Source organism: Glycine soja, chromosome 13 (assembly GCF_004193775.1).
Source record: "Glycine soja cultivar W05 chromosome 13, ASM419377v2, whole genome shotgun sequence".
Classification (NCBI taxonomy): domain Eukaryota; kingdom Viridiplantae; phylum Streptophyta; class Magnoliopsida; order Fabales; family Fabaceae; genus Glycine; species Glycine soja.
The window spans coordinates 17543112-17553460 of NC_041014.1; the positions used below are offsets into that span (position 1 = coordinate 17543112).

Below are 10349 nucleotides of genomic sequence, written 5' to 3' on the forward strand. Positions count from 1 at the left end.
GACCCACTCAACCATGTCCACCCTGACATGTCACTGTTTTAGATTTTGATAAGAACAAGGTGATATGGGGTTAAAGGCGGGAAGCAATAGAAAGAACATGTGCTACAAAATTGGACCTCATTGGAATGGCAGTGACAATTGGGTGGCTTGATTAAGAAGTAGTTATGGTGGAACACAACCAAGGGAAGAAAAGGTTAGTGAGTAAGGATTGTCGTGGGTGAGTGATGGTGAGTGTGGTGATGGTGACTTGTTCAATGTTCACAAAGGAAGAAAGAGAGGAGGTGAATTGAAAGAGGAAGAAGGAAAAGATGATAGAAATAGGAAAATAATTCTTTTTTAATTTTTAATGACATGTAATTTTTTATTGGGTGTATTTAAATGTAATGTGTTATCTGTCTATACAAAACTTTCTATTTAAAGTTTAGGAAAAACATAATAAAAAAAGGAAGTTACAATATTCCCATAAATCAACAATATTCATGAATATTTTTTTTATTTTTTTTTTAACAAATAAGAGAATGTTACATTCTTATAAATAAATATTTAATGCATAAAACAAACACTCTAATTGAGTAAATGTTTAATTTTAAAATTTTTTATTAGGTTTCTAATTTTTTTCCCCAATTGGATTTATGAACTTATATTTATTTCTTAATTAAATTTTTAAACTTATATTTGTTTTTTAATACAAGTACCTAATTAAAAATAAATACATATTCATAAACCTAAATGAAAAAAATGTTTAAGGACTTAACTAAAAATGGCCAAATAACTCATGTACCTTAGATTAATTTAACCTTGAATAAAAAAGGTAAAAGAAAGAGAGTTGATTATTAATGTTAATATATCCTCTAAAATAACAATAAATAAAAGGCGGATCAATAAAGCACATCCGAAAGAAAAAGGTAAAAGAAAGTATATTATTTTATTAATATTAATAATAATTAATAAATGTTTTAAAACCAAAGGCAAATTATAAAATTTGAAAAGCAAAAGTCAAGTTTTTTTGACAAAAAGAGCCCCACTAGTCCTTACCGAAGTTGAAAAAACCACTGTCCCTCACACCAAAAAACTGCTACTACCATACATCACCGCACACTCACTCACCGCACCGCACCGCACTGCACGTTACTAACAATGGAGCCACCTCCTTCTCATCCTCTTCCCCGTTTGCCAAGCACCGCTGACCTCACGCCCCAACATGCGGCGTTTCTGGATCAGCACTTCCGAACCAAACGCGACCTATCTCGCGAATCTTCTAATCTCCCTCTCTCCTCCTCGCTCTGGCAACAGTGCTCCGAACTTGAGTCCCGCCTCCTCCAATATCTCACGAAACGCACCATTTCGTGGATCTCTCGCTCCTTCAGCGCCAGATCCTCGCTTCAGCAACTCTCCCTCGCACTCCAAAGTCTCTCCCTCTGCACTTCTCCACGTATGAAAAAAATAAGTATTTATGTATTCTTTTCTATTGTTGTTTATTCTTTTTTTAAAAAAAAAAAATGTTTTTGGATGTTTTGTTTTGTTTTCAGAGGGGATTGGTTCGAAGAGGTTTCGGTGGGTGTTGAGTGAGGAGATTCCTCGATTGGCCAACGAAATGAACCGAATTGAGTCTCTTCGGTGTTATCTTGGTGGGTGAATTTGGAATCTCTGTGAGTGTATGTGTGTTTCTCGCTTCGTTATTTTATTTTTATTTTTCGTTTTATTTTTTGGTGGATTCAACTTGTGTCATTGACTCATTGTGGATTATAAGAGTGATTTAATGTTTTTTTCCTCTGCATGTTGATGTGCTTTCTTGGATGATATTTTTGGCTCTTCGGAGTTATCTACGTGATTTTGGAGTCTAGATCATATAGTCTATGTTTGTATTTTTCAAAGTTTTTTTTTTTTTTTTTTGCGTGGATACATCTAGTGGTACTTTTGAAAAGGGAAATTATTATTATTATTATTATTATTATTATTATTATTATTATTATTATTATTATTATTAATGCTTTGTTGGTTGTTTTTCCTTCGGAAATGGTTGCATGAAATTGCCACAAAATGCAAAATTAGTTGGTTGATTGATTGGCATTATAGTATGATTTTTGTGATCGGGAATGAGCTTGTGTTTTCATTAAGCATGGTGGACCTATGTATGCTTGAGGGTGTGCAAATGCACTTCGTAACTTTGAGAAAACTATAAATAAATCTCTTGAATTTTATATTTTGCCCCTTCTAATTTTATATTTGAATTCATCGTCCCCTAATTTTTTTACTTTCAAGATATGTAATTTATTTGATTAGATATTTTAATATTTTATGATTTTTACATTTATGCCTTTATTTTCATATTTTGATACTAATTATTATTGATTTGTATTTTTTTAAACATAAATTGCCCCATTGAGTTATGCCCAGGATCTGCCACTAATGCAACTATTTTTTCGGTTAGTCTTAAATATATTTGTCCTGCACTTTTTTTTTTTTCATTTTCCTCCCTGTAATTTTTTTTTTTCATTTTAGTCCCTGCATAATGTGTTTTTTTATTTTTCATCTTTAAAGCATTTTAGATAGCACTCTGAACAGTAAAAAATGTTATATAAAGCACTTTAAGGACGAAAAACAAAAGAACACATTTTGCAAGGACGAAAAAGAAAATTTGCAGGGATGAAAATGAAAAAAGCGCTAAATTGCAGGGACGAAAAATGTTTTTAAACCTTTTGGTTACAAGAGCTAAAATCTAAAACAACTATTTGATGAATGATGATATTATTTTTTTGTCTTTTTTTGCAGTAGATTTGTTTGTTATGCTCTTCTTTTCATCAATTTCTTTGATGTATTTATGTTTGGATGGACGAAGCATGGATGTATGTGTGTATGTGGATACCATACATGGTAATATTGCATATTTGCCATTGTTGCTAAATGGTGGCACCATGGTTGCCATCGCGGAATGGCATGGCAGATTTTGTGCCTACTGCCATAGGCAATTTGTGATGGGAGATCTTCCCAAGGCGCCATGGCATGTTTATATGGCAGAATTTTGGCCTTCCACCATCTGCCATTGATAACTGATATTTGCATTGTAGTCTTGTCCTGTATTAAGTTATGTTTGGTAAATGGTGATTCATGATTGTAGTCTGCTCTGTAAAAAATAAAATTCATTTTCACTCAAATGGTTGATGCCTCTGATGTGTTGTGTATCTTGACCTAGCTAGCTGTAAAGTTTACCTTATTGTCTCAGAGACTGCTGTACAGTTGGAAGCTCTGGTTGGGGATCTTGAAGATGCTGCTCTCTTTGTTATTGCTTGCCACACAGGGAATATGTTTTCGTCGAAGCTCTTGATTTCACCCATCTCTGAAGTAATTTTTGTTCCTTTTTTTAGTTAGTTTATAAATGTAGGTTGGAATATTATATTAGTCACTGGTCGTGGATTCTTATGCATGAATGTATTGTGCTGTAGGATGCTGCAACAAAACATGACAAGTTGCTTCAGGCCATAAAAGCCATGAGTGATATTGAAGAAGTATTGGTCGGTGTTGTGAAATTCCATCCTCAGTGGCATTGTCTTCTGAAGTCTGTTGACACTAGAGTAGATAAAATCTTATCTGCTCTCCGGCCACAAGCTCTTGCAGATCATCGGGCTCTTCTGATCTCTCTTGGGTGGCCACCAAAACTGATTTCATTGAAAAATGGAAGTGATCATATCACAAGCCTACCTAATCCATTAATTCTTATGCAAGAAGATAAGAGAAGAAATTACTCTCAAAGTTTTATAGCTCTTTGTGCTTTGCAGCATCTGCAAAATAGAAGGGAAGAAAGACAGCTTAATAGTAATCTTATAAAAAGAGACACGCAGAATATACAGCTTTGGGCCATTGATGAATTAGTGTCTCCTATTGCGTCAAGGATGGAATGCCATTTCACCAAATGGTCCGAGCAGCCAGAATATATGTTTGCTTTGGCGTATAAAGTTACCAGAGATTTTATTTCAGGAATAGATGATGTCTTGCAGCCTCTTATTGACAAGGCCAGGCTTATCAGTTGTAGTGCAAAGGATGCTTGGGTCTCTGCAATGGTCCAAATGCTTTCTGGCTTTCTAGAAAAGAAAGTTTTTCGGTTTCTCACTGAAAGATACAAAGTAAAGCATTTGAAGCCTGATGTATCGTCTTCATGGCTTCACCTTGTGGATCTTATCATTGCATTTGACAAAAAGATGCAATCCCTTCTCAATCTGGATACTTGTTTTTTGGCAGTTCCTGGGAGTTTTGAAGGGCTCTCAAGAGGCGTCTCAGTTCTATCAATATTTTGTAATAGGCCTGATTGGCTGAAGGTCTGGGCAAAAATAGAGTTCAAAAATGCATGGAAGAAACTTAAACCTGAACTGATAGAGGAGAAAGCGTGGATTACTTCTAAGAAATGTATATCTGGGATTGACACTGAGCAGGAGTTTCTGCTATTGACTGTTGAGGATCTCAAAGCTCCACCTATTGCAGAGTTTTTTCTTAAAATTATTTGGGAAATGATTGAACGCTGCCAAACTATGCCATCCAGTTTATCACATGCACAATTTATTAGATTTACTGCAGGAAGATTCCTCTGGTATTTCTTTAAGCAATTACTTTTTCGGTTCAAGGCAACTGAATTGTGCATTGATAGTTCTGTTGATGTTGCCATAGTTAGAGTGTGTGGATTAATAAATGCTGCCAGATATATTTGGATTAAATTGCAAGAATGGAGTGATGTTGCGGACTTTTTGGAGATGAAAATTGTTGAAAATGATTCTAGCAAGCCCACACAAGATGATACAATGGATAATGACTGTTTTTTTGACGAAGAAATAAGAAGCTTGTCTGAAATGGAAACCAACTGGCTTATGGAAATTATAGCAGTTGTTCTTCGACAGTTTGAAATGCTATCTTGGAAGTATGTTCAAAACAATGATAGTTTTGAGGATGACCAAGATTATACAAATCCAGTAGAGGATGTTGATTTAGTAGTCTCCAATGATTTTGTTGAAGCTTTAGATGCTTTAGATAGTTGGCTTCATACTGTGAAGATAAGTCTCAATAAAAAGGATTTCTTGGATTTGTGGAGAAGCATTGCTGAGGGGCTAGATCATTACATTTCATGCAGCATCGTCAGAAGTGAGAATTGGTTCTCTAAGATGGGCGTCTATCAATTTGAAGCTGATATGCAAGCACTAATTTTTATATTTCAGCCTTATTGTGCTCGCCCACAAGCATTTTTTCCTTGTATTAATGAGATTCTTAAGCTTTTGAAACTGAAAAAAGAAGAGGTAAAGCTAATGCAAACATTTTTGTCCAACAATCAAAATGGATCAGAGTGTTTGCATCTTTATGGAATTTATCATCTATCAGTTAATCAAATTCTTCAAGTTCTTAGATACAAAATTTGGGTTGGTTGATTTATACAAAAACGTGGTATGCCCTTGGACAAGGAAAAGAACTTTGTTTATAGTATACATAAATTATTGAAAAATTATACTGCAAATATTCCATGCGTAATTGGATAAGCACATGGAACATTGAAACCTAGACTCGAAGGCTGGTGATTAGTTGGGATATGAGAAGTTGAGAATTGTGATGCAGAGGGACAATTCACAATTGTTATTCTACAGTAAGCTCCCCCCTCTTCCACCGTTTCTTGCTTTGTCCGGGAGCAGTGAGATCTCATCACAACATACAAAGTTATCGACCACATTTCAGAAACCACCATTACTTAATAAAAAAAATCTTGTCTCTGATCCCCATCACGCAGAGTGCTCTGAAATCACTGAATGTGCTGACTATGGACTTCTTGTTTCTTAGCTAAATAAGGCCCTTGAAAAAGCAGTATTTGTTTTAACTTTGCAGCACTCCCTTAATGTAATTAGCCCAAAGGAAAACAATTGTTGTAAGAGAATTGTATTTAACGTCAAAATCAATTTACGTGCTGCAAAAAATGTGAACCAAACAAACTGAAAATCAATTACCAGCTGCAAAATCTCAGCTCTTAGTTTCTGAATGTTAGCGAATTATTTGCGTCTTTTTCTTTGCTATTTAATTTGATGCATTTTTAGTGATTTCTTTTTTGTTTTAATTTTTAATTTTGGAAATTGTAGATGGGGTGGATCCAGCAGAAATTTCGAAAGCTGTTGAACAAAAACTTCTTGACTGACCAAGGAAATGGAGTATAAATACGTTGGTGAATCGGTTTGCGACATTGTTTCAAAATTCAAACAAATTGAATTTTTAATTTCGTCATTCGTGTTTTCTTTGCATAACTTAGTTTGTGCTAGAATGTTAGTTGAGGGGGAGCCTTGGCATGACGGTAAGATTCCTACTTTATGACCTGGAAATCATGAGTTCAAATATTAGAATAGCCTCTTTGCCTATGAGGTGAGGTTGTGTATATCTGCCCTCTCCAAATCCCACCTCTTTTTTTTTAGTGCTAGAATATTAGCTTTTGGTCAAGTACAACAGTATTGGTTATTTAATTATTAGGCTATATGCTAATCGATGATTATTAGGCTCTAAGTTAGCTTCTAACTAGCTCCTAATCCTTGAATGACTACAATGATTACTTGTAATCAAACTATAAAATGTAGATTCTAAGTAGCTTGTGATAAGACCTAAGATTTGGAAAGTTTATATTAGGAAAAGTAGAGGGGGCATATGATAGAACTGGACCAGAATAAGAGAATTCATTTTATTTGAATTAGAATGCTACACTCAAGGATTGCACATTCCGATGGATTCCAGGTCTTATCAGGCTCTTATACTCTTCTCAATTTTTGTTCAACCCATAATTAACCCCTCCAACAACTATTTATAGCCTCTTATCTAACCACAATTGATTATAACTAACTAACTAACAATTAGTTACAACTAACTAGCAGTTATCTTAGCTGTCTACAACTGACAACTCTCTAACTAACTAACAACTATCTTAGTTGTTTTACAACTTACAACTCTCTAACTCTTCCAAGGGTATTTTCTAACATACACCTTTCCCCCTTTATCAATACCTCCCCCCCTTCAAGATGGACCTTGTCCTCGAGGTCAAATTGAGGAAAAATAGTTTGTACTTCGTCAGCAAGTTCCCAACTATCTTTATGGTGGGGTAAATCTTGCCATTAGATAAGAATCTCATTTTTTCCATCTTTTGAAATTTTGTTCTGCATGACCTTCTCTGGTTGGACTTGTAGTTCCCAATTTTCATTAAGGGTTGTTGGTAATGGTTGAGGGAACAAGTGGGTTTAATTGCTTTCTTGAGCAGGGATGCATGAAACACCGGATGTATCTTGCTTCCCTCTAGAAGTTCCAGTTTATAAGCAACCTCCCTAATTCTTTGTATCACCTTGTAGGGTCCATAAAATCATGGACTTAGCTTCTCATTTGGCTTTCTTGCTAAAGACTTCATTCTATAAGGTTGTAGTTTCAGAAAGACCCAAATCCCTTCCTGCAAGATTAGCTCCCTTTTATGCTTATTTGCAGATCTTCTCATATGATCTTGAGCCTTGAGCATATTGTTCCTCAATTCTTGTAGTAATTCATCTATGTCTTTACTCAACTGATTTACCTGTTCTAATTTGGAAGGAATGTCAGCTCCTTTAACTAACAATGGAGGTTCCTGTCCATACAAAGCTTTAAAAGGAGACATCTTGGCGGAGATATTGAAATTTGTATTGAACCAGAATTCAGCCTAGGCCAAGTGGTTAGGCCATTGTTTTTGGTTTGGTTCCAGTTAAACACCTTAAATACGCTTCTAAGCATCGATGAGCTACTTTCGTCTGCCCATCTGTTTGAGGATGATAGACAATACTCATCTTCAATTGAGTGCCTGCTTTTGTGAACAACTCCTTCCAAAAGATGCTCATAAAAAGTTTGTCTCTGTCAGAGACTATCAAGGCAGGAAACCCATGCAGTCTCACCACTTCTTTAATGAATAACTCAGCTACTTCCTTAGCTATATAAGGATGACTTAATGCAAAAATATGAGCATACTTAGTCAGGCTATCCCCTACCACCAAGATAGTATCTTTCCCTTGAGCCTTTGGTAAACCTCCAATGAAATCCATTGAGATATCAGTCCATACCTTAGCTGGAATAGGTAGGGGCTACAACAACCTTGCAAGAGCTAATGTACTGGCCTTATTTCTCTGAGAGATTTCACATGCAGCAACATAGTCCCTTATAGTTTTCTTCGCTCCTTGCCAAAACACCACATTAGCCACCCTCTTGAAGGTTCTAATAAACCTTGAATGTCCTCCCAAATGGGAATCATGCATTTCTTTCAAAAGTAGAGGGATTCTAGTGGAATTTCTTGACAAAACTAGTCTATCCTTGAAGCATAGTTTACCTCCATGAATGGTATATCCAGACTTCTATTTTGTTGTAGTTAGAATCCCTTGATAAATTCCATATAATTGAGGATCAACTTGTATTTCTTCCTCCTAATCAGACCATTCCTCCTTTTGCACCAACAAAATTACTAAAAATGAAAATTGTTTGGATAATGCATTAGCCACTATATTCTCCTTGTCTGGTCTGTACTAAATATCAAAATCATAACCAATCAATTTAGTAGCCCACTTGAACTGTTCTTCACTTATAAGCCTATGCTCATTTAGGAACTTCAAACTCCTTTGATCAATCCTAATTAAAAATTTCTTTCCTAGTAGATAATGCCTTCATTTCTTCACTGTTAATACCACTGACATCAGTTCCCTCTCATATATTGACTTGAGTTGAACCCTTTCTGATAGAGCATTGCTCTAAAAAGCTAAAGGTTTCTCTTTTTGCAATAAAATTGCCCTCAGTCCAGTTCCTATGCATCAATTTCCAAGATAAAATTTTTAGAGAAATCTGGTAGTGCCATAATAGGAAGCCTCCTCATTACTTCTTTAAGCTCTTCAAAGGCATGAGTAGCTTCTTCCCTCCAATGGAATGCCTCCTTCTCGAGAAGTGCATTCAAGGGCTATGCAATTTTTCCATAATCCTTCACAAATCTCCTGTAATACCCTGTTAACCCCAGAAATCCTCTTAATCCTTTAGCATCCTTAGGTCTAGGCTACTCTGCCATTGCTGCCAATTTACTAGGGTCAGCTTCCACACCTTTTTCCTGAAAAAGATATGCCCCAAATACTCCAAAGAATTTTGACCAAAAATGCATTTTTTTTTCTTGTTCACCTTCAATTCATGTTGCTGCAAAACTTGTAAGATTGCCTTCAAATGCATGTGGTGGTCCTTAAGGCTACTACGATTTACAAGTATATCATCAAAAAATACTAATGCAAATTACCTTAAGAAGGGTCGAAGCACCACATTCATAAGTGCCTTAAGAAGGGTCGGTAAGTTTCAATTGGCTTTAGTTTTTAAAGTAATGGATGAAGCTGTCAAAATTATGGATGCCCTTGGAAAGATGAAGCACACACTTGGTCCTTTGTGGACTGTTCAACTTTGTTTAAATGCAATTTTGGCTAATCACATCACTCTCAAAAGATCTATTCCAAAAGACTTTGAACTCAAAATTGAAGGAGCTTGATTGACTTTTTTGACACCTAGTAAAGAGTTTTGTACTTATGAGTGTTACAATAAATATATCAAAGCTTTTCTCTAGTTTGATCAATTCAATAGTAATTTAGTTCCTTTCCTAAATACTCAATTGACTGGACCATAATGGCTAAAGCAAAGATTTCCATACGATACCCTTGGTCAATAATCAGAGTTAATCATAATCTAGAGTGCATTCCTTACTTGGGACATAATTTTTGCTAGAATTACTACCAAAGATATTTGATCCTATCCTTGTCAACCTTAGATGTTTGCAAGACAATTTGGACTTTGTCAATTACCCTCGGTGTTGATGTATCGAAAGAAAACATTCCCTTACCAAATCCAAGGAGATGAAATCCTTATCCCATCAATCATCGAATAAAGGACTCCTAAAGTGAAACTTCAATTCCAACCATATTTTTTTTAAATTGATTCATTAGCACCAAAGATTTCCATAATTGGTGGAAAAAATATCTTCTCATAGACCTATTTCTTTTGTTTGTTGCTTGGAGAAACTTGTTGGACCAGCGACCTCAATAACTTAAGAGGGACAAACTTAGAATGTAGAAGAAGCAACAATCAATTTAATAATGTTCTTTAAACATGAAAGGCAAAATTGATTGCAACAAAATAAATGAGATAAGGGAAGAGAGAATGCAAACACAGTTCTATACTGGTTCGGCAAATTTCGTGCCTACGTCCAGTACTCAAACAATCCACTTGAGATTTTCCTTTCCCTTTGTAAAAATCCGTTTACAAAGTCTGAACCACACATGGACAACCCATTCCTTGTGTTCAGGAATCCTTAC

At 35.4% G+C, this 10349-nt stretch overlaps 1 protein-coding gene across 3 annotated transcripts; it reads left to right on the top strand.

Moving 5' to 3' along the window:
• Positions 1 to 1006: 1006 nt before the first annotated feature.
• Positions 1007 to 6003, top strand: LOC114382537 (RINT1-like protein MAG2L). Of its 3 annotated transcripts, none has more exons than XM_028342024.1 (4): positions 1007 to 1432; positions 1530 to 1628; positions 3224 to 3342; positions 3444 to 6003. In XM_028342024.1, exons 1-4 carry the CDS (start codon positions 1138 to 1140, stop codon positions 5406 to 5408), a joined length of 2478 nt encoding a protein of 825 aa, XP_028197825.1. In that variant the 5' UTR covers positions 1007 to 1137; the 3' UTR covers positions 5409 to 6003. The 3 variants fall into 3 exon arrangements, with proteins under 3 accessions (XP_028197825.1, XP_028197826.1, XP_028197827.1); XM_028342025.1 differs by having other exon boundaries at positions 1397 to 1432; positions 1530 to 1649; XM_028342026.1 differs by lacking the exon at positions 1007 to 1432 and having other exon boundaries at positions 3238 to 3342.
• The last annotated feature ends 4346 nt before the right edge of the window (positions 6004 to 10349 follow it).

What these genes read in the sequence shown, in the direction of transcription:
- LOC114382537 (XM_028342024.1), top strand. Translation starts at nt 1,138, where the DNA reads ATGGAGCCACCTCCTTCTCATCCTCTTCCCCGTTTGCCAAGCACCGCT. An exon ending in CTCCCTCTGCACTTCTCCAC is followed by an intron (nt 1,433 to 1,529) that starts GTATGAAAAAAA and finishes TTTTGTTTTCAG; the next exon opens with AGGGGATTGGTTCGAAGAGG. An exon ending in TGATTTCACCCATCTCTGAA is followed by an intron (nt 3,343 to 3,443) that starts GTAATTTTTGTT and finishes ATTGTGCTGTAG; the next exon opens with GATGCTGCAACAAAACATGA.